At 36.8% G+C, this 25638-nt stretch overlaps 1 protein-coding gene across 1 annotated transcript in view; it reads left to right on the forward strand.

Moving 5' to 3' along the window:
- The first annotated feature begins 305 nt into the window (after window positions 1–305).
- Window positions 306–25638, forward strand: part of LOC131046342 (cysteine desulfurase, mitochondrial) — a 48153-nt gene continuing 22820 nt past the window's right edge. Inside the window, exon 1 of the mRNA XM_059210851.1 lies at window positions 306–795. Within this exon, the coding sequence (XP_059066834.1) occupies window positions 469–795 (327 nt within the window). The 5' untranslated portion in view covers window positions 306–468. The remainder of the gene's footprint in view (window positions 796–25638) is intronic.

The raw sequence follows: 25638 nt of genomic DNA on the forward strand, positions 1-25638 counted from the left end.
TCACTCATGTTTGGATCCATATAAATAGTTGCATAATTGATTTAAAGATATCACTTCTCCATTAAGACTTTTGTTTCATAAACATCCTTTACTAAATAACCTACTATTAACTTAGCTGACAAATTTATACAAAAAATAAACCAAATTTTTTCCAATTAACTTTGCACGCACCCATTGCACACCAAGGTGCAATTTCTAGTTTTAATTACTTAAAAATAGAAAAAAAACGTTGCGTAGAGCGCTAGGAAAGCACATGATCTCGTTGCGGCTTAAGAGTGGCGGCGGTCTACGCATTCCCGATAAATATTCTTTTGACCTTCTACTATCACAATTTCTCCCAACTGACATGAACCTGATAAAACCCCGCCACAGACGTGCAATATTATATCACTAATCTCATCCTCTCATCCTGAAGGCATACTCTGCAGCACTGTATGTCACTGAATTTGGCCGAAGTCGTCAAGCACAATGGCGTCAAGATTGTTGAAGCCCCGGCTGCTGCAGCAGGTCGTCAAAACCCTCACCAAACCCTCTGCCATCTGTCAACAATCCACTGCAGCAGCGGCGGTAGTGATGCCCATCGAAGAAACAACTGTGGAAGGGGGAATTAAAATGAAAGGCGTCAACATTGCAGGGCGTCCACTGTACTTGGATATGCAGGCGACGTCACCCGTAGATCCTCGCGTTCTTGACGCCATGCTGCCGTATTACATGCATCGGTATGGAAACCCTCATTCCAGAACTCATCTCTACGGTTGGGAGTCAGACAATGCGGTCGAGAAGGCTCGTGAACAGGTTAGGGTTCCTCTGTCTCTGTGTCGTCTCTGTCTCTGTCTCTCTGGGGTTTTGTTGATTGAATAACATATGCTGCGCATTATTGATGTGAGCTGAGGGTTTATTTCTTCTTTTTTTAAAAGATGGACTCACCAATAAACGATTTTTCCACAGAAATGGTATGAGTTTTTAATAAAATGTACACAAGGTCAGTATATTCGCTTAAATTTATGTAGATTAATATTAATTTTAGTAAATTCGTGCCGATCGAATGTTTATTTCATTTGTTTTCATAAGCGCAAATTTTCTAAAGAAATAGTGCAGAGTATTACAATAAAATGCACACGAACTTGTTAGATACGCCAAAATTTAGCTAGAATAACAATAATTCTTAAAAATCGATGCCGGTAGAATAATAAGAATTCTTAAAAATTAATGCTGGCAAAGTGTTTATTTTTTGTTTTTTCAAAAGTTATTCTCACTAACAAGCTATATTTCCAAACAAATGGTGCTTGCTTTTTTTTTAATAACATGTACATAAATTCACTGGATTCATCCTATTTTAGCTAGAATAATAGTAATTTTAATAAATCGGTGCTGGTTATTAAGTCTTCATTTCACATTTTTCCAAAAGTTAGACAATTGCCATAATCCAGCATGAATAACAAGAATTATTGAGCAGAGATAGGAGTGATGGCGTTTTGGGAGTGATGGACCTTGCGGGGGTTCCGCGCACTGGTCATGTCCATGTTCTGCCTTTGCATGCCTCGTTTAGCCTTTGCATGTGTTGTGGGAGGTCTGGTATTTCCTCTGCTTCTTTTTGGAGGGTCTTTTGCTTGGTTTTATGTTTTTGTTCAGATCTGGTGGAAAGTTTTTGTTTTCTGTTGTGTGTTTGGGAAGGCTGCGCTGGACTGTGTCCCACTTGGGCACATACTCTTCCTTATTTTGTATGCTCTTCTTTTGGTTTGTAGCTCGGGGTTTGGACAAAAGCTTTTATGTATGGTTTTTTGTGGGGGTGCCAACGGGTCCCTGCCGGTTTCTTTCAAAGATGTAATTTGTATGGGGATGAGAGCTCAACTTTTGAGCATATTAATGCTATTAATTTCTCATGTAGGCTATGCCTGATGTTTGATCTGACCCTAAATTGGAGAATGGCTCTAGTTTAAATGGGTGCTTGAAAAAAAGTCTTGAACATCGTATTGTGGTCATTAATTTGAAGGTTGTTGCAGAAGTTGTGCTCTATTTATCAGATAATTCTTTGATTTGCAAGTTTATGGGTTTTCAAGCTACCTTGCCCTTCTTAGAAAATTGGGTTTGAAATGCTTGGCAGCCTGAAGGGGATCTGGAGGCCATTTGGCTGTGAATGGCTCTTTCTTGTAATGTTTATCAGAATGGCAGATCGACACAAAGCTTTTGAGGGTGTCATGCCCCCGCCAAATGCATGATCACAGCCCCTTAAAAATATATCCCAGGCGATTTAATAAAGGTGTTATCAAAAGAAGAGAAAGGCTAGCGTCTCCTCATGACAGCGATTAAAGATGAAGGGTTGCAACTCTTCCAAAGGCAATAGTGATGGAGAGTTGTGAGGAAGGAACAAAGGAGTCAATGAATTAAGTTATCAATTTGGAAATAAATTATTATTCTCGAAATGCAGCAATGAAGGGTGGCGACTCGTTTCTTGTGAAGGGTGGTGACTTATTTCTTGTTAAGGGTACCTCAAGAAATGGATATAAAAGGCAAATTAGTTCATTGACAAGCAAAAAAGCTCATCATCAATCATTAATTCATCTTGGAATCAAGAAAACAAACAATTCAGTAATTGAGGAATAAATCAATCAATCATTCAATCAAAGAATTAGTCTTGAATTTGAGGAAGTGATTGTCAAATAAGGAGGAGGAAACCCCTCCCAAGTTCATAAAGAGACTTAAGGACAAAATCCCTTATTTTTGCTTATCAAGTTTGGATGAGGGCCCAAACCTTGGTAAGCCTTGAAGGATGAAATCCCTCCAAGGGTGAACTAAGAGTTTTAAGGATGAAATCCCTTAATCTTGCCACTGCTGAGTTTCAGTTAGGGACAAAAACCTCTGATTCAGCAGATTTAAAAGTATTTTCAAAGAATTTCAAGATACGTTTTATCTTTAGAATCATGTTGTGAATTATAAAGATAATTTCTATTTTCAAAATTATTCATAGAATTAAAAAGTTGAATATTATAATAAAATTTCATTAATTTAGCTGAAGTTATATTTATAAACATAATGCAATCCTCATTTTAAGTTGGAATTATTGCTTCACTGCAAAAATCAGGAATGTTCTAGAAGGAGACATTATAGAGGGCAGATTGTATTTCCATAACCAAGCAGGTTTGTTTATCAAGCCTTGGCATGTTGGGTTTGACCCAATTGAGGAACTCCCCTTTTTAAGCCCTATGTGGGTTCGACCCAATTGAGGAACTCCCCTTTTTAAGCCCTATGTGGGTTTGCCTCCTTAGATTACCTATGCAGTTTTGGAGGTTAGACATTCTTTATTCAATTGCTGCAGTTCTTGGGAAGCCTCTTGGGTCATCTCATTACACCTTGGAGAGAAAAGTCATGACCTATGCTCGTATTTGCATCAAGATTGATCTCAATAAACCTTTGCTTGACTCTTTGGAAATCCGATTAGGGAATATGAACTGGACACAACAAGTGGATTATGTAGCGCTTCCAGTCAAATGTTGCCCATGTCACGAGTATGGGCATCTGTAGAGAAATTGCATAAAATATATTACAATAGATTCCTCTCACTACCTAGGAGCCACTAGGGGGAAAGCAAATGCAAATGCAAAAGGTAAAAGCTTTAGTTATTAATGATCAACCGGATTCAAATGGTTTTATTTCGATGAAGTCTCAAAACAGAGGACAAGTGATTCTCCACCAAAAAAGAATTTCCCTATGGGGATTTTGAATAACCTCTTTGATGTTTTCGAAAGCTTTGAGGAAGTGATTACAATTGACCGTGATAGCCTTAGGACTAATTAGAAGATGCATGAATTAGATTCAAGTAAAATTTTAATGTCTTTTGACTCACTCCCTTTTTTGGCATTGCAAGATATTTCTTTGGTTAGTTAGAATGTTAATATTGAGTACATCGAGAAGGATATTGGGGCTCAAGAACCTACAATCACAGAAGTAGTTAGGGAGGTTTTTAACCCCTGTCGAGTTGATTCAAAGGGAGCCAAAGCATGTTATTGAAAATTCAAAGATTATTTTTGATCATGAGAACAAAAATGATACAAAAAGGAAAGGGCCTCTTTTGTTAGTTGTTTAGGGCTTCAACAAAAATCTCTTAGGAATTCTTGATAAGGGTCCAAAAGTGGGAAGGAAGAAGGATCAAGACAAGGTGATTGGAGAATCTTTGGCGGATTCATGTGTCATTGAAACTATTGACACTCATTTTTCTAACCGTTCGAAGTGATTGTATTATCTTGGAATGCAAGGGCTTTGAGCAACATCCCTAGACAACAAGTTGCTCAAGATATTATTCGTGAACATAGACCAAATATTTTTTATCCAAGAAACAAAGTTGTCTATGGCAAACATGGTGGTTATTTCATCCAAAATTTTGTATGGAGGTTATTGTTTATGTATTGGAGCTCTGGCACACTAGAGGGTTGGTTTGCTTTTGGAACCCTTGCAATTTTACTTTGGTTTGGAGTTTTGCCAGCAAAAATCAATTTTTTTGATGGGTTATTGCTTTGATTTAGGGGAAACTATCTTGCTTACGAATGTGTATGCACCCATTGAGCTTGCAGGTAAGATTTGTCTATGTACTCATATCAGATTGGTTAGAAAGCGACTTCAATGCTATAATCAATTTGAATGAGAAAAGGAGGGTGTTGATCAACTTGTATTTTCCTCTTCTTTGTTAAGGGATGATATATTTTTCCTTAAGTTGGTTGATGTGGAGCCAAGCATGGTACCTTCACTTGGATTAATAGAAGATGTCGATCAGACTCAATTTCAAAATGTTTGAATAGATCTCTTGTTTTGGATCATTGGATTGGTGATGGTAGATCTCCTCTTTAAAACATTTTAGGGTGGAAGGGTTCTGATCATTGGCCAATTAAATTCTCTTCATTATTTTTTTCTATTCCTAAGTACCCTCCTATCAAGTTTCAACTTATGTGGCTCTTGGATTCGGATGTGTTAACTTGGTGAAGAATTGGTGGTTTGAGGGGAAGCCTACACATGGGACCACAATGTATTCTTCTTTTAAAAGGCTTCAATTTGTGAAATATAGACTCAAGACGTGGAACATGATAAACACACAGAAAACACTGAGAGAGGGGGGGGGGTGGTGAATCAGTGTTTTAAACTTTTCAATAACTTCCATAATCTAAGAAACCATTCAACATAGAGATATAAAATGTAAGCATAGCACAAGACAAAAACTCAGAATTTTTTCTCATGGAAAACCCTTCAAACATTTCAAGAATATATACCCACTATTATTTTTCAATGATATGCAGAAAGCAGTTCAAAATTTTGATGAGCTCAATATGTGTCTTATAGAAAGTAACACCCAGTCCACGTTTTATTACAGCTGCTCTGTATAATTCACCTGCATAAGTCTTTTCCTTTTCGATTCAACAAAAGCATCACCCCAAATGAAAACAAAACTATCTTCATGCAAATTTCACCAACACATATACCATACTCCTTCAAAAAAAAACTTCAACTCCATTTTTTACCTCAATTATAAAACAATGGTTAAAACATTTCCCTCTAGCAGTAATTATTTTTCCGCATGATATAAAAACAAAGATTTTATCTCATCTTCGTTCCTTTGACACCCCAATCCACTACACAGTCATAAAGTCTGGCAGCAGAGAAATAAGACCAATTCGATGCCCCAAAAAAACGAACCTTAGCTGGAAGAAATTTATTTCTCAAATAATCAAACTTAGCCCATGACTTCTATTGCAGATGAATGAATTTGAAAAAATGATCATGCCAGACGTCGACTTTTGACTTCTAAACATCACAATAGCCTTAGCTGCCAGAGAAAATGAATTCATCGACCATAAAAATATTAGCGCACATCCACCCTTACCGCCTGAGATGAATACATAAAAATTGCCACCTCTAATTGTTAAGTTTATTCAAATTCTGTGATCAAGAGGATAGAAAAGATGAAGATATAATCTGAAATTAAATTTAAACTGCTGTAGTGTGAATGGAAAGATGCACAACACTTATCAATTGCCGTATTGTTTTCCTCCTCATCGTATGAATGTTATATATATGTGAACGAGAGGGTACGTAGTGAAGAGATATGTCTTCCCACGTGGGAAGACACATCTCTTTCCTATGTACCACTCATGATAACACAACACTTTAACAAACACTAAGATCATCGCTTACTTGACTGATCATAAGGAATGCGATTTACCATGAATCGCTTAATCACAACCTTCGTTAACATGAAATGGTGTGATCGGTGGCAAATACCATAATTCGATTTTGATTTTATTTATCTTTTATTGTTAACGTATATACTAATAGTTTATCTATTATTATATATGTTAACATGTAATCAATTTATCATGCATTGGAAATATGAAATTGTGCGACCGACGCTACAAGAATTAACACTCCCTCTTAGCTAGGGAGGACACATTTCATGTTAGAGAAAACATCACAATTCATCCATTGATTGTGAAGGGAAGAGATATCACACCATAGTGATATTCAGAGATATGGTTCAACAATGAATATCAAGTCTAATCATACTCACCATAACTCATAGTTATCAAATAAGGTATGTGCACTGGCATCAAGTCACATGATGCCTACCATACTGATAACGATTCATGGCATGTCCACGAATATTATGTCCATAATATTCACCATGAAGATCTTTATCATAATTATGGTTAATATAATGATATCAACCAATTGATATCTACCATAATGTCTTAGAGATATATACTATCATGACATGTCCACAGATATCAAGTCACATGATATCCATCAAGATAGATAAATTGATAATTGTAAAATCGTCACCTTACAATATCAATTGAAACACATGTTCATTATTGAAAAGTCGTCACCCTTCAATAATGTTCACAGGGGGCCCATGAAGTTATGGAGTCACACACATGACAAATAAAAGAGTTTACACATTAAACATCTTAAATATATTAGTATATAAGAATAAATGAGAGACTCTCTCAAAATTAAATAACATTTTTAACCATACCAAGTTTATCTCTAAAGTGTTCAATCTTGATCCTGGAGAGAGGCTTGGTAAGAATGTCTGCAATCTGATCACTTGTACTAATATAATTCAGTCGGATCACATTCCTTTCCACCATATCTCAAACATAGTGATAAGGAATCTCAATGTGTTTAGACCTGTCATGAAATACTGGATTCATTGAAAGCTTGATGCAACTTTGATTGTCACAATAGATGATAGTAGAATTTAAGGGCTGACCAAATAGTCCTACAAGCAATTTCCGGAGCCATACTGCTTCTCTTGCTCCCATGGAGGTTGCAATGTATTCAACTTCTGTAGATTTCTGAGCAACTGAAGACTGTTTTCTACATATCCATGAGATCATTCCTGATCCTAAATTGAAGCAACATCCTGATGTGCTTTTCCTGTCAACTACGCTTCGAGCCCAATCAGAATCAGTGAATCCATGTAGGTCAAGGTCTACATGTTCATATTTCAGACCAAAATCAATAGTTCCTCAGAGATATCTCAGAATATGCTTTGCAACAACATGATATATTTCCCTAGGTTCACACATGAACTGACTTAGTGTATTAACATCATAACATATATCAGGTCTTGTGTTTACCAAATACATCAGAGATCCAATAATCTGTCTGTAGAGGGTAGGATCTACAAACTCTGATTCTGCAGCTGCTTCCTTTAGCTTGTGCAGATTTGTCTCCATAGGTGTGGTCATGGATCTACAATCCATCATTCCAAATCTCTCGAGTATATCAATGGTGTATTTTCCTTGAGTAAGGATTATACCATCTGCCTGTTGCCAAACTTCCAATCCAAGGAAGTAGTGAAGAATTCCTAAATCCTTCATATCAAACTCAGAGGCTAATTCTTTCTTACATCGAGAAATATGATTATCCTCTCTTAAGATTAGTAGATCATCACATAAAGAATAAGAATTAATAATTCACCATTGATTACGTTGTAGTAGAGATTTGGATCTGCTTCATTCTTGGAAAACCCTAATTCCAAGAGATAGTGATCGATTCTTTCATACCATGCTCTGGGGGCCTGTTTCAGTCCATATAGGGCTTTCTTTAATCTGCAAACATGTGATTCAGCCTTATGAATCACAAAACCTTCAGGCTGCTCCAAATAAACTTCTTCTTCAATCTTACCATTCAAAAAAGCAGTCTTAACATCCATTTGATGGACTTTCCATCCTTTAGATGTTGCAATAGCCAAAACTGCTCGGAAAGAAGTGTATTTGGTAACAGGAGCAAATGTCTCTTCTTAGTCAATACCTTATTTTTGTGAGAAACCTCTGGCAACAAACCTTGCCTTGTGTTTTTGAAGAGCCATTTAGAAGATACCACAAATTTGCCTTTAGGCCTAGGCACAATATCCCAGACATCATTTTTCAGAATTGACTAATACTCTTCTGACATAGCATCTTTCCAAACTTGATGCTTGAAAGCATCTGCAACACAGGAAGGTTCTGCATCAATGGTCTCACTCATCAAGGCAACATAACTGGAAAATGGGTTAGGTCTCTTACTTTCTTTGAAGGTCCCCTTTGGAGCAACATAATTTTCAGCCTCTTGAAGCATCTCTTTAGCCCAAAGTGGTCTCTTCCTAGTTTTGGGATAAGGTTCTTCTAAAGGTAAGTCTTGAACTTCATGTTCAACGTTTTCAGGGGCCTCCCTCTGAATCTCAGGGGTGGGATCCCCATCCATGCTTGTAGGAGGATCTTGGTGTTCTAATTCATTAGAGCTTTTGGACCTCCTGAATGTTATGTCTTCTTCAAAGATGACATCTTTGCTTAGTTCAATTTGCCTTTGTCCAGGTATTGTATACTCTGTAAGCCTTAGAGGTTTCATTGCACCCAACAAATACCCCTTTCTTTCCAGAAGGTTCTAACTTTGATCTCTTTTCTTTGGGAACATGAATATAGACTGGACACCCAAAGATCCAGAGATGACTTATGTCAGCTTTGTTATCGGTAAAGGCTTCTTTAGGGGTTTTATTATCAAGAAGAGAATGAGGACATCTATTTTGAATGTACACAGTTGTCCTAGATGCTTCAGCCCAAAATGAGGTTTCTATATTTTGGTTAAACAACATAGCTCTAGCAGCTTCTACTATAGTCCTATTCTTGCTTTTAGCTACCCCATTTTGTTGTGGGTTATAAGGTACAGTTAACTCCCTCTTAATCCCAACATTTATGCAATAATCTTTAAAACCCATCAGAAGTGTATTCCCCCCCATTGTCTGTTCTTAAGGTTATGATTTTCTTACCTGTCATGTTTTCGTCCAGAGCTTTGAATTCCTTAAATTTAGAAAGGATTTCTTCAGACTCTTTGTACCTCAGAAAATATATCCAGGTCTTCCTAGAATAATCATCTACAAATATTACATAATATAAAAATCCCTTTAAGGAGGGTACAGACATGGGTCCACATAAATTAGAATGAACTAATTCTAATACATTTTTGGATTTACTGTTGCTAGAATTGAAAGACCCTTTAGTATTCTTTCCCAAGGCACATCCCTTGGAGGCTCCTTCAGAACTGTGACTTAGCTTGGGTAAGCCAATTACCATCTTCTCTATCTTAGGTAGGGCATGGAAATGAAGGTGCCCTAATCTTCTGTGCCAAAGTTCATTCGAATTTGGAGTCTCATGAATCAAGGCTTGAGGTGGAATGGTGTAAAGTTTGTAGAAGCTCCCTTGTCTTACTCCAATGGTGCGGGCTTCCTTGATGGTGGAGTTCTTTGGCCAAGCAAGTACCTTTCCTTCCATAAAGGTTAATCTGTAACCCTTATCTTCAAGTGCAAAAACTGAGACAAGGTTTCTCTTTATACCAGGTACAAATAGAACTCCAGTCAGCTGTAGGGATATGCCTGATTTTAGGTTGATATTGCAGGTTCCTATTCCCATAACTGGATAATTTGAGTCATCACCAATTGTCACTTCTTCATTTGAATTTTCCACAAGTGTATCTAGGTGCTCACGAAATCCAGTGATGTGTTGAGATGCTCCGCTGTCAATCACCCATGTGTTGGAACTGGAGGTGACTTGACTAGAGAGGGCTGAGTAGAAGACTATTTTCTCGGAATCACTCCCTTTTCTTAACTTCTACCATTGAAGCCTGTTGCTTGATCCTGTCTGGACACTTCATTGCATAGTGCCCATATTGGTCACATCTGAAACATTGTACTTCAGAAATGTCTCTCTTCTTCTTTGAAGACCCCTTTCCATTTGAGCCGTTGTCCCTCTTTCTCTTAAAGTTCTTCTTCTTTCCTTTCATGTGGGAATTAGAGTTTAGAACTTGAATGTCCTCATTACCATTGTTTTGTTTTACTCCTCTTGTGACAAGCCGAGATTCCTCTTGAATGCAATCGGTTTTCAATCTATCAAACATAGGAAATTTAGAACGAGCACGGATTCCTTGAATGAACGATTCCCATGAGGTAGGAAGTCCATTTAGGGCCATCATAGCAAGTTCTTTGTTGTCTACTAGATGTCCAATAGTGAATAGTTGATCCCTAAGCTCAGTGATCCTCAAGAAATAGGATGTAACTGTCTCTCCTTTATTCATCTTTATATGGTGTAGTTGATTCTTCAAGGTGAGAGCCTTGCTAGTGTTGTTGATTTCATAAATGTCAGCTAGGGCTCTGAACATCTGAAAAGCCGTCTTATATTTAGAAATAACTGGCACAATGTGATCTCTCACCGAATCCACAATTATCTTAAGAGCCTTTTCACTGTCCTTGCTCCATTGAATTTTCTCCCTATCATCAGAGGGTTCAGGAATTTCACTTTTGACATGGGAGTCAATTTTATTTTCTTTCAAAACAAGCATGATCCTGAATTTCTAAGATACAAAATTGGATGCTCCATCTAGTCGATCTTCAAACCTAACTCCGGTTGCCATTAGGATTATAGGAATGTGATCTACTAAGAGTCGGTGAGAGTCTATATGATCGTTACAGAATTTAATTTGATCTTCCTTAACCTGGCTCTGATACCATGTTAAGTTTATTCAAATTCTGTGATCAAGAGGATAGAAAAGGCGAAGATATAATCTGAAATTAAATTTAAACTGCTGTAGTGTGAATGGAAGGATGCACAACACTTATCGATTGCTGTATTGTTTTCCTCCTTATCGTATGAATGTTATATATATGTGAATGAGAGGGTACGTAGTGAAGAGATATGTCTTCCCACGTGGGAAGACATCTCTTCCCTACGTACCACTCATGATAACACAACACTTTAACAAACACTAAGATCATCGCTTGCTTGACTAATCATAAGGAATGCGATTTACCATGAATTGCTTAATCACAGCCTTCGTTATTATGAAACGGTGTGATCGGTGGCAAATACCATAATTTGATTTTGATTTTATTTATCTTTTATTGTTAACGTATATACTAATAGTTTATCTATTATTATATATGTTAACATGTAATCAATTTATCATGCATCGGAATTATGAAATTGTATGACCGACGCTACAAGAATTAACACTAATTTTGGTCACCACAAATAGGATTGAATGCTCAGGCCCAAAAAAACGTATTCACCAAAAAATTTTAATTGTTTTTTCAAGAGTATCGCACAATTTCAATTTTTTTTTTTACAGCAGCCAAGCTTGAAAAAACTTCTCATAAGACTCATATGGCAATTCCAGCTCACCACGACTCTGCATATTGACTCCACGATTCTTCTTTTTCAGTGGAGTCCAAAAATAATTACCCTCCCCTCCAAAAGCGCTCAAGAACAGAATCAAACCATGCCTCACATCTCCATCATGGCACACAAAGAAAAACGTCTTCTAAACCAAAAATGACACATTACTCAAAAAGATTCAAATACACGACTGCATCGATAATAAAACCATACGTTTTTGAAAAAAAACAGACTGCATAGGTAGAGTTCGTGTTTTTAAGAACATCTGAGATAATTTGTTTTCTCCCATTGCAGGCTCCCCTCATAGAAATTCATAAACATGCACATATTAAAGGATTCAAACCATAATAGAAGATTGTGGTCTGCCGCACTAATACCCCACATCATACACTTTAATCATTTTGATTTTTTTAAACCATCGTGGAGAAGCATGAGCATCAGTGTATAAATGCGCTGAAACTGTTTCTTTACAAATCATCATGAATAGGCATTAAAGGAGATACGTGTTGTATAAAAAAAACAGTCATATAACCGTGGAAATGAAAGATTCTTGATCAAGGCAAGACATAGTCAGAAGTCTATTTGATGAAGTCAGACAAAAATTCGCTGTCACAACTAAAGCAAATTGAACTGTTGATGTGGCAAACAGGCTGAGTAAGCCGCTGACAGGCTGACAAGCAGGCACACATATAGCTGAAGTAACCACATAATCAGCTGATGCAGACACTCAGGCAGCACTAGCAGGCACACAGGTAGCTCCAGCAAGCAAGCAAATAGCTGAACCAGACAAGTAAGCACCTCAAGCAACAAGTCAGGCACCTCAAGCAGCTCAAGCAAACAGGCAGGCAGCTCAAATAAGCTTAGAATAAACTTGACATCAATGACACAAATGTCCAACAGAACAAAGGTTCCTTTGGAAATGTTTCCAAGAGGAATTGGATCCTCATAAGCAGCTGGAGAAAATTACTTTTCTGATTAAAGAAGGCATGACTATGGAACCTTTGAAGGATGAAACCTCGTGCTCTTAAAAAATAGCTGAATGGGAGCTCATAGAAGAAATATTTTGGGAGAAGAAATCTAGGATTAGATTGGCTACAAGAAGGAGATAAGAACACTTCTTTATTTAATAATTCTGTGAAAGATCAAATAAGTGGGAATGTTATTGCTCCACTTGTGTCTATAAAGGAAGATCAACTCTCCTCTTTCCAAGAGATCTCCAAGGAAGTCATCTCTTGTTTTTCCTTGTTATTTATTCAGTAGGATTCCTAGGCCTTTGAAGAAGAAAGACTCATTGTGGATTGTGTCTTCTCCTTGGTTGTTTCAAAAGACATTAATGAGTTTCTTTTGGCTCCTGTATCTTTAGGTATGGTGGAAAAGGTTGTGTTCCAAATGAAAAAGGGTAAAGTGCCTTGAATTGACAGTTTCCCTATAGAATTCTTTCAATACTTTTGGGAGATTCTGAAGATTGATCTGTTAGAGGTGGTTAGAGATTCGTAGCAAAACAAACAAATGATTAAGGTCATCAACACTACTTTCTTATGCTTGATTCCTAAGAAGGAAGGTGCTTTATCTTTGGATGTTTTTAGCCTATTTCTCTCTGTAATGTTACTTATAAGATAATCTCAAAAATAATTGTAGAAAGATTAAAGAAATGTTTGGAACCTTTCATTGAGTCATTTCTCTTGAGCATGGAGGGTTTGTGCGGGTTCGCCAGGTTTTGGATGGTATTATAATTGCTATTGAAGCAATCCATTCCATGGCTATGTCTAAGGAAGGTCATGTTCATCAAGGTTGACATGTCTAAGGCCTATAACAAGGTTAGTTGGTGCTTCCTCTGTAAGATTCTTTCTGTCTTTGGATTTAGCTCTGAATGGATCGATTGGGTTAGATTTGTGAGTGCTCAACTACCTTTTTTGTTGTCATCAATGGTGTCCCTTAAGCTACTTTTTCTACTTTGGAGGTCTAAGACAGGGAGACCCCTTGTCTCATTTATTTATTCTGATGGTCAAAGGTTTGGGCAAATTGTCAAAGCATCATAAGTTGACATGGGTCATTTTGGGCTGGTCTTGTGCTCATAATCTTAATTTACTTACAATTTGTGGGTGATATTGCCTTGATGGGTGTGGCTAAAATCAATGAGGAAATCAATCTTAGAAGTTTGGATATATGCTTATTTGCTTCAGGACGAAATTTAAATGATGGAAAATCAAGTATTTATTTCTTTAATATTCTAGAGGCTATTCAGTGTAGAATTGCGGACTTTCTTCATTTTCAAATTGGGAGCTTGCCATTGGAGTACTTAAGTATACCTCTTTTTGTTGGTAATCTTAGAAGAGAGCATGGGAAAAAGAGCTTGGATAAATTTTGCATGAGAGTGAGTCACTGGACTCTTCATCAGTTATCCTTTGCAGGCAAGATGGTTCTTCTGAAGTCTATTTTGTAGGTGTCATGATCCCATATCAATACAATCAACAATTTCATTGATATGTTAATATTTGATCAATAATAGTATCTAATTGTTTGTTTATTTATTTTGTAAGAGTATTAATGTCTGAACGGTTAACAATTAGTAGTTAGCATTAACATCTATTATTAATGGATTAGATGTGCTGGGACACCGTCTTAGACAGACATGTCTCCTTTAATCTGTGCAACCCTTGAAAGGGTCATTAAAGATGTCCTCAGCATGGAAGAAAGGGGAGAATTAAGGGGGAGATTGAAAGAAATGAGATCAGAAGAATAATACCAGTAAAACTACTAGCATCAAGAGGGGGATTGATCATTACTGCTGCGACAAAAATTGGTATGTTGTATCTCACTTATTGTCAAATAACTATTACAAATTATACCATATGGAATATTATGAATAAAGAACAAATATCTATAATCTGAGACACCATACTATTAAATGTATATCAAGTTAATACTTAATTCCTTGTGCATTTGTAATACTTGGAAAGCTTAAATTGTAACAAAGGGTCTTGCATGCTTAAGTGAACTGTTACAGATAATCAAATTACAAAATTACATTGTTTGCATAATGAGTAAGATTTTTATACTTTTAACATGAAAAATGACTCTCCCTCTCTTTCTCAACATATACTTGAACTTTATCCGGTACCCCTATCATCTTTGACATTGCACTTAAGATTTAGAAGTCATCATCTCTTTGACATTACTCTAAAGACAAGCAAGTCTTAATTACCTAGATTAATTTATCTTTGCAACAGCAAGAATGGGGAATAGTGAGTAGAAAGCATCTTTTCTATAGCATAACTGTTAATTTTACTTTCAGATTATTAATAATCTCAGAAAATAGATGTTTGTTGTTAGGGTTTTCAACTTATTAAGTGGTAGAGAGCAAACAACCAACCATATGAAAAGAGACAAGACAACATTACCCTGGGAAAAAACCTCCTAGGAGGAAAAACCCAGCAAGAAGAGATCCTCAGATCTGATTATAAATTATGCTATATTATGATTACAACACTTATCTCTTATTGCTGTCCAAACAGCAAGTTGCCAAGGTGATGAAGGATGATGCCCTAGCTGTAGATGACCAAGAAACCAATCAGCAGAAGATGACTTCAACAGGCTGAAGCAGCATTATAACCAAATGTCCTTGGAGTTCGCCAAAGAGCAGATTCGCCAAGTGTAGGAGAGCAGATCGCTTAAGTAGAAGAGCATATCGCATTTGCTGGTGATGTGTGAATGAATATTTTACATCTTGAAGTTGACATATATATATATATATCTTCCTCTTGGCGTTAGACCTCTAGGTCGGCTTGCAATAATTAATATTATTTTATTAATTACTTTTCCCAGGTTTGGTGTATGGGTCCAGCCCTATCCCTTAGCACGTTTCATTTGGGTGAGAGACACATAATGTGGCGTGAGTTATAGGGTCGGCCCTATTAGAGAGTGGCGTGTGAGAAGGGCCCAACCCTAAAGAGTACACGTTATCCTTTCAAGATAAAGGGCCCAGCCTTTAAGAGCTAATTCCAATGTTGCCTTAGGCAATTGGAATCCGCTCTTCACCCTAATTAAAACTAACACTCCCTCTTAATTAGGGAGAAGAGAATACAATCAAAATATCACTATCTTCCATCTTGCACACAAGCAAAGAATGGATTACATAATCAGAACATAGTAGACTTCCATCTTGCACACAAGCAAAGAATGGATTACATAATCAGAACATAGTAGACTTCCATCTTGCACACAAGCTTAGAATGGAATTACATAACAAAAATCTTCCATCTTGCACACAAGCATAGACTGGAGCCACCTTACATTGCCCGCAGAGGGTGGCGAGGATCTTTTCTACCATCTTACATTGCCTGCAGAGGACGGTAACAATTACTCTTCTCCCTGAGAAGACTACCACCTTACATTGCCCACAGAGGGTGGTTGATGCAACACAATACATCACTGAGGTTGAGACTCCCTCTCAACCAAGGTTTCATTTTCCGAAATGCCAAGCCTGTCTCTGAAGTACACAAACTTCACCTTGGATAGAGGCTTGGTGAGGATCCCTGCAATCTGATCATCAGTACTAACATACTTCATTTGAATAGTACCTCTTTGCACCATATCCCAAATGAAGTGATAATGAGTTTCCACATGTTTTGACCTGTCATGGAACACTGGATTGACTGACATCTTTATGTAACTCTGATTATCACAATGAATGACTATGGGTTTCCAAGGTTGTCCAAACAACCTAGCGAGAAGGTTACGAAGCCATACTGCTTCCCCAGAAGCAACACTTGCAGCAATATACTTAGCTTCAGCTGTACTTAGTGCCACTGAGGACTGTTTTCTGCAAGCCCAAGAAATCACTGTAGATCCTAAGTTGAAGTAGATGCCTGAAGTACTTTTCCTATCTTTTACACTTCCTGCCCAATTTGCATCTGAGTAACCTTCTAGGGTTATTGGAGTTTTCATTGGATACTTCAGCCCAAAGCCAATTGTGCCTCACAAGTATCTCAGGACATGTTTGGCTGCAACAAGGTGAACATGTTTAGGCATGCTCATGAACTGGCTGAGAGCATTCACTGCATAGCATATATCTGGTCCAGTGTTAACTAGATACATCAATGATCCAATCAACTGCCTGTATTCAGATGGATCTGCAAAATCAGAGTTAGCTGCAGAAACACTCAACTTCTTTAAGTTAGATTCCATAGGAGTAGACATAGGTTTACAATCCATCATTCTAAATCTTTTCAGAATATCAATAGTATACTTTCCTTGACTTAAGAAAATTTTGTTAGGTCTTTGCCATACTTCTAGACCTAGAAAATAATGCATTAGACCTAAATCTTTCATTTCAAATTCTGAAGATAATTCTTTCTTACATTTAATAATGAGTTCATCTTTACCAGTAAGAAATAAATCATCCACATATAGAACCAGAATTAGCATTTCATCATTAGATACTTTAAAGTAAATGTTAGAATCAACATCATTTTTACAAAACCCTAAGCTTACCAAGTACTTATCAATTCTTTCATACCAAGCTCGAGGGGCTTGTTTGAGGCCATATAGTGCTTTCTTTAATCTGCAAACATGAGTTTCTCTTTCATGAATCTCATAACCCTCAGGTTGTTCAATATAGACTTCTTCCTCAATGATTCCATTAAGGAAGGCAGTCTTAACATCCATTTGATGTAGCTTCCAACCTTTAGCTGCAACAATGGCTATTATAGTTCTAATAGAAGTATATCTAGCAACAGGAGCAAATATTTCTTTATGATATATGCCTTCCTTTTGAGAAAAACCACGAGCTACAAATCTAGCTTTGTATTTCTCAATACTACCATCAACATTATGTTTAATTTTAAATAACCATTTAGAGGAAACAACAGACTTACCTTTAGGTCTAGGCACAATATCCCAGACATCATTCTTGATGATTGACTGATATATTCTCATCCATGGCTAACTTCCAGGCATGATGGTTCAAGGCTTCTTCAACATTGCATGGCTCAGACTCAATGAGATTGCTCATCAATGCAACGTAGTTGGAGAATGCTTGAGGTCTCTTGCTTTCTCTGAAGGTACCATCGGGGGCTGCAAATCTTTCAGCTTCTTGAATGGTGTTTCTTACCCAAAGTGGCCTCTTTTTGCTAACAACAATGTCACCAGGTACATCCGTGGGATTCATAGGTTCAGGTGGGTCATCATACACTTTTTGAGGTGGAGGCACAACAGGCTCCCTTTGAATCTCAAGGTTAGTATCAACATTCATATCTTGATTATCATTAGCCTCATCAATAACAGGAGAACCTTTTGATTTCTTAAATGCAATATCTTCTTCAAAAGTAACATCCCTACTTACCTCAACATACCTTTGACCTGGAATGTAGATCCTGAAGGCTTTGGTGGATTCACTGTGTCCAACTAGCATTCCTTTCTTTCCGGAGGGTTCCAACTTAGTTCGTTTTTCTTTAGGCACATGAACATATACAAGACTTCCAAAAATTCTCAAGTGGCTGATGTTAGGTTTGGATCCTGAGAAGGCTTTTTCACGAGTCATATTCTTTAGAACACGGTGGGGATATCTATTCTGAATATAGACTGCAGTTCTAGAAGCCTCAGCCCAAAGAAAAGTCTGCAAGTCTTGATCATGGATCATGGCCTTTGCAGCCTCAACAATAGTCCTATTCTTTCTTTCAGCAACTTCATTTTGCTGAGGATTGTAGGGAACACAAAAATCCCTCTTAATTCCTGACTCAATACAGAAGTCATAAAAACTACCAGAGGTATACTCACCTCCATTGTCGGACCTTAAGCATTTAATTCTTTTACCAGAGATGTTTTCAGTCAACGCGTTAAATTCTTTAAATCTACTTAAGACTTCATTAGATTCTTTAGTCTTTAAGAAATAGATCCAAGTTAGAGAAATCATCTATGAATATTACATAATAAAGAAATCCACTAGGGGATGCTATAGATATAGGGCTACATAAATCAGAATGAACAAGTTCTAGTTTTTCTTTAGCTCTACTTTCACTTTTATGAAAAGGACTTTTAACATTTTTACCCATAGCACAACCTTTACATGAGTCATCATGAAATTTATTGAGTTTAGGCATACCTTTAACTATCTTTCCAAGAGAGGGAAGAGCTTGAAAGTGTAAGTGTCCAAGCCTTCTATGTCATAGCTCACAGGTTTCAGGGGCCTCATTAATGAGGGCTTGAACAGGGTTAGAGGAAAGCTTATACAAACTATCTTATCTATTTCCAATAACACGAGTAGATTTAAAACTAGATTTTTTAAGCCAAGCAAGTACTTTACCCTCGGAAAATGCTACTTGATAACCTTTATCTTCTAGAGTAGAAATAGAAATTAAGTTTCTTTTAATTCTAGGAACAAATAAGACATCACTAAGGTGAAGTGAAATACCAGAATCTAAATTTAAAGATGTAGTGCCAGATGCTCTTACCGAATATCGAGCATTGTCACCAATTACCACATGTAGACTAGTATCCTTTTCTACTAAGTCTGAGAGATGTTCACGATAGCCTGTGATGTGTCTGGAAGCACCACTGTCAATCAGCCATGTGTTACTATGTGAAGGTATGCTGCTTGATAAGGCAGAGATGAATAAGAAGTCTTCATTTTGTTCTGAGACTTCATTTAGGTTGGCTTCCTTTTGCATGGGTTCATTCTTGGGAGTATTCTTGCAGCCAAGAACACTGAGAGCTAGGTGGTCTGAAATCTCTACTCTTGGGATTATTCTTTTTCCAATTACCACCTTTCTTGCATTGGGATACAAGCATATGTTGATCATCCACTTGAGAACTTTTGAGTTTTCCCCTTGTGGCAAGGTGAGATTCCTCATGAAGGCAATCGTTCCGAAGACAATTAAAGGTTGGGAATTCAGATCTCCCACTTATGGATTGAATGAAGGAGTCCCATGAGTCTGGAAGACCGTTTAATGATATCATGACAATATCTTTGTCTTCAATGTCATGACCAATTGTGCCTAGTTGATCCTTTAGTTTTGAGATCTTCATGAATTAAGACATAATTGAATCTTCCTTTGCCATTTTAATATGAAGTAATTGTTGCCTTAATGCAATTGCTCTATTGAGGTTATTGATCTCATAAATACCTTCTAGATGTTTGAATACCTCTCTAGCTGTAGTGAACTTGGAGATGGAGGTGACAAGGTGATTTCTAATTGAGTCAATGATGAGTTTTCTGGCTTTGAGGGCATTCCTTTTGAATTGCTTTAATTCGTCTTGATCTGTGGGCGCAGTCAGCTCTTTGTCTTGCACAAACTGAAGGAGATCATCTTCCTCAAGAGCAAGCAGGATGCGAACCTTCCAGGCAGCAAAGTTAAGAGTCCTTTCGAGCCTATCTTCAACTTTCAGTCCTATCATTGTCCTGGCTGAAAATGAAACAACAAAGTGAAATAAAAGGCTACTGAAATCCGAAAGTTAATATATATATATGTATGTATGTAACGTAGGGCTTTGATACCATGTTGAGACATGGACCAGCTAGGACTCGAACCTAGGACCTTCCATATGTTGCTGGAGTGCTCTACCATTGAGCTACTGGCCCCTCTTGGACCAATCCATCGTCGGTCCGGGTGTGGCTTATTTCCAACACCAACACCCCCCCTTAAGCTACACCTCTCATGTGCTTGGGGCTCCTAGCCTGGACCTGGCTCTGATACCATGTTAATTTTACTTTCAGATTAACAATAATCTCAGAAAATAGATGTTTGTTGTTAGGGTTTTCAACTTATTAAGTGGTAGAGAGCAAACAACCAACCATATGAAAAGAGACAAGACAACATTACCCTGGGAAAACCTCCTAGGAGGAAAAACCCAGCAAGAAGAGATCCTCAGATCTGATTATAAATTATGCAATATTCTGATTACAACACTTATCTCTTATTGCTGTCCAAACAGCAAGTTGCCAAGGTGATGAAGGATGATGCCCTAGCTGTAGATGACCAAGAAACCAATCAGCAGAAGATGACTTCAACAGGCTGAAGCAGCATTATAACCAAATGTCCTTGGAGTTCGCCAAAGAGCAGATTCGCCAAGTGTAGGAGAGCAGATCGCTTAAGTAGAAGAGCATATCGCATTTGCTGGTGATGTGTGAATGAATATCTTACTTCATCTTGAAGTTGACATATATATATCTTCCTCTTGGCGGTAGACCTCTAGGTCAGCTTTCAATATTTAATATTATATTATTAATTACTTTTCCCACGTTTGGTTTATGGGTCCAGCCCTATCCCTTAGCACGTTTCATTTGGGTGAGAGACACATAATGTGGCGTGAGTTATAGGGTCAGCCCTATTAGAGAGTGGCGTGTGAGAAGGGCCCAGCCCTAGAGGGTACACGTTATCCTTTCAAGATAAAGGGCCCAGCTCTTAAGAGCGGATTCCAATGTTGCCTTAGGCAATTGGAATCCGCTCTTCACCCTAATTAAAACTAACAATAACTACATCGATGCCATATAATATATATAAATACTTATTAATTTCACCAGATTAGTTTATCCTTGCAATGGATAGAGAGGGAATAGTGAATGGAAAATATATTTGCTTGTGGTACTATATATATCTTGCTTGTGGTACTATATATGTTTCCATTATTCTTTAAGCAATTTTATGGTTGACCTGAGTTCTTGGTGGGGTGTTGAATGGATTTATTATTATTCAGCAACTATTTGGTTTAAATTGGTGCTAAGCCTACTAGGATCTGGCGTTAACTATTTAATTTTCATATCAGATGCAATTCTATACAGCAAGACAGGTGTGAGGTTTATCTGGGTGTTAGAGTGAGCCAGAAAACAGATTTAGATCAATTTTATCCTTGTTCAAGACATATCACCACTATTCTCTTATTAATCTCATGTCTAACGAGCAATTTTTTAAAGGAATTTTTAAGTTGTGTTTCAACTTAAGATATACTTTAGCTGGACTCAAAAATTATAAAACAGAATTTTTTAGTACACTTCCAAGCAGGTATAATTGTAGCAATCAGTCACATATATACACCAACCTTCCATCTCTTCTCCTAAGATTATTAACTATGACTGTATGAGTCACACTTGTATAAGGCTGATTTTTAGTATGCTACCAAGCAGGGATAGAATTGTAATGATCAGTGATATGTACAATCCTATCACCTTTTTTTCAGATTACTAACTATAATGTAAGTCATCTTTGTAGGCTGATCTTTAATATTGAGTGTTGTTAATAGCTCAAGTTTGGGAATTATCTACTGCGCTTGAAGTAATTGAGGCAAACACTGGAATCAACCCTGTAAAATTTTTAAAGAAAAAGTTAAAACTTTCTAAGCTGTGGTTTTTGAATGCTTGGTAATGTACAAATGTATGTACTGCTGAGGTCTCAATGCATAACCCTCCTTAACAAGGTATAGTCAAAATCCTACAGCTAGTTGGAGTGTTTCATATGAGAAACAATGGTAGACTGATATCTGGACAGAATTTTGATTGGTGATTGTATCAGATTGCATTTAATGATTCATTTAACTAACCTCATCATATATTTGCATTAGTCGAATGAGTTTTTTAATGAAAACGGCCATAAATTTTATTTTCAGTTTAAAGCTGACTTACTACACAGGATACATATACAATAGTGTCAATTTTGCATCAGTTTAATATGATAGCCCTTTTTGTGTAAATTTTTTCTTGACATGATTTATTGTCAAATCAGCCCATTAGCTTACTGCCCCACCTAATAGGAACCAGCATGACAATTTCAGTACTTGAAATATCCCCGGTCTTGCAACTCAATAATTCTGACAGGTACATCAGCATTAACAAATCCCAAGTACTTCTTGCAGACAGATATAATGAAGATAACAATGGAAGATACCAGATAGAGTGACAACGGATGCAAGTGAAATAGCTTAATTACTATAACATTCAATTCTGAACGGCAGTTGTTGTTTTGACTACTGAGTTTTAATACTGAAATCCAAAGCAGACCCAGTTATAAGTAAACAGTTCATTCATTCAGAAATGTGCCATATGACCTCTTTAAAACAGTAAATATATAAGCTCAGAATTTGTATTGAATGAAACCAAATTTCAATCTGACATTAAGCTCCAGTAATAAAGGATTGCACAAACTTGTATTATGCCCTTTAAGGTATAATCAATTAATTAATAAATAATACCCAGCATTGTGAGTCGCTGGTTTTAATCCTCAGTGTTTGACAGTTACTGGTATTAATAGAATGCTTCATCATTAAGATCAGAGCAGCTTCAAGATTACACTCAGCAATGATTTCAGAGCAGCATCAATATAACCCTGCACATACGTGGAATGGTTCTCCCACAGCAACTGTCTTACTGAATCGAACTCCTGCAATTACCACTGGCTCTGCATTTGCAGCAATAGAGAATGAAGTCTCTCCGGAAATAAGTCTCTGGCCGCTCAATAATGTTCCCAATCTTGGCGCTTTATGGATTAAAATTTAAATCAAACATGCAAATAATATATCCGCTCTGTCATGTCCCCTCCTTGATCGTCATATATATATATCAATTATTGTTATTAATGAATATAATAATTACCAAATAATGATTATTTGAAATTTATTTAATTAATATTTATTAATGTTTATTACTATTAATATCTTGAAATATTCAAATAAAAAATAAATTAATATTATATTATAAACATAATTTGATGGAAAAATTGACATTGATGACAAAGAAGATTGTATGCTTACTATGTTCCGAGGATGCCTTACACATACATATGCAGTAATATATATGTGGTGATAAAATCAGTATACTGTATAGTGACAACAGCAAACAGTGGTCAAACTAAGTGATAAATATAGGTGACAAAAAAAAATAACAATATATTTCATAATATTTAAAAGATATTCATATAAATAAGATTCCTCTTCACTTTCTACAGTGGATGCTCATCATTGACTTCATATAAATAAGATTGAAGTTGCTTTTCTCCTATGCGCTGATAATTACAAATCATTCTATGAATCGTTTTTTTAACTAATAGTTATGAATAGCGGCGATGCATTTATAAAAAGAAAAGTTAGAAGGGACTTGACTCTTCGTGAAAAGGTAAGGAAGAGTATGTGTATATATTCAGATTTCGGTCCCAAGAAAAGGAGGATATAGAGAATAAGACAATTCTGAAAATTAGCTATGGAATATCACTGATTCGATTCACGTTAAAATAGAGATGTCTCCTAATCAACCTAGTTTAAGTAATAAGTATATTGAAATAGCTTAATTATGATTAAAACAAGCCTAAACCTAGTAGGGGACATTACACGCTCCCAAGCTAATATTAATTCAAAGCTTCTGCCAAGACCTACTGGCAGGCATAGCACTCCACTTAAATATTAAAATGAACCTTGAACTCCATGATTATAAGGTGCTCCGATAATACTAATTTATCTGCCACACTCCTCCAGCCACGACTTCACATTATTTATGTGTCAATATAGTGCAATGGCCGATATAAGCATAGAAATTAATAAACTCGATATCAAGCTTTAATAAATATTTCCAACCTTAACAAGCTGACAACTCATATTATTAACCAAAGGGGCCACTATTTTCTTCAGAAATATCCATCACACTATAACATGCAACAACATATGCAAATTTGAAATAACAACTTTTACATCTTTGTAGTAGAAAAGGAGGGAAAAACTTGCAACTTTTTAAAAAAAAATGTTAACATTGATCTGAAACTGAAATCTTGAACTAAACAAAAATCTATGCTATGAGCAAAAATAGTAGATACAAATGTAAACTTTAACATTTCAATTTGAAAGAAAAAAGAGTTTTAGAATATATATTTTTCTAGATGCCAATATTTTGAACTTTCATAACTCTATCAATAGACCACTGAGGAGGGAAAGTATCATCAGGGCACTTTTCGCCCAACCATAGACTTACTAGTCCCCCGTGCCATATCCGATTGGATTGGCCCGACCCTTCACAGGGAGGTAACATAAAGTCTGTTGTTTGTAACTAGGGTTATGTATGGGTTCGGATTGCCTTAAGGCAACATCCGAACCCCCTTTAGGTCCGGGCCCTATCCTAGGGTAACGTGACTCTAATATATGCCCAGCCCAATCCTAAACACACGCCACCTAATTAAATTAGCGCCAAAAAACCAAAGGAGGCCGACTTGCAATCAAGGATTTCAATGTGTATAAATAAGAGACATTTGCAAGTCTATAATTATCAAGTTCGAATCTCACACAAATGCGAATTAGCTCTGCTATGCGAATTCTTCAAGAAGGGTGCGAACTTAACTTCAAGGAAGAGTGCGAACCTATCCAGATTGGTGCGAAATTGTCCAAGAGGACATAGTGGATTTTGATGCAAGTTTTGAAGCATGCAAAGGGACAGATCTGATATGTGAAGATCAGATTCAAGCTAAGTATTGTACTTATGATTTAGAGGAGAATATATAATCTGACCTGTGGGTCTTTCATGCTGGGTTTTTCCTCCTTGGAGGTTTTCCCAGGGTATGCTTGTTTGTCTATTGTTTTATTTCTGATTTATGTTGGCTTATTAAATACTGCAAATCTGATTACAATCTAGGGCATAGTTAATTTATGTTGGCTTATTAAAATACCGCAAAGCTGATTACAACCTAGGGCATAATCAATTATATAAATCTGATTAACATACCTAGGGTTTAAAATTACATGGTATCAGAGCCAAGGTTATTCTAACCCTCAGATTCCAGTAAGCTCTTACCTTGAGGTTGCTGTTCGTCTTTTATTAAAATAATGACAGGGGTGAAGTTAGCGGGCATCATCAGGTCCTCATCAAGGAGTCATCCTTTAATTCATTGTGAAGATTCGAGTGATAAACAAAAAAAAGAGGTGTCTTCTCACAAATGACACAAACTCTTGAGAAGAAGAACAACCTCTCATCATT

The sequence above is a fragment of the Cryptomeria japonica genome, chromosome 8, assembly GCF_030272615.1.
Source record: "Cryptomeria japonica chromosome 8, Sugi_1.0, whole genome shotgun sequence".
Lineage (NCBI taxonomy): Eukaryota > Viridiplantae > Streptophyta > Pinopsida > Cupressales > Cupressaceae > Cryptomeria > Cryptomeria japonica.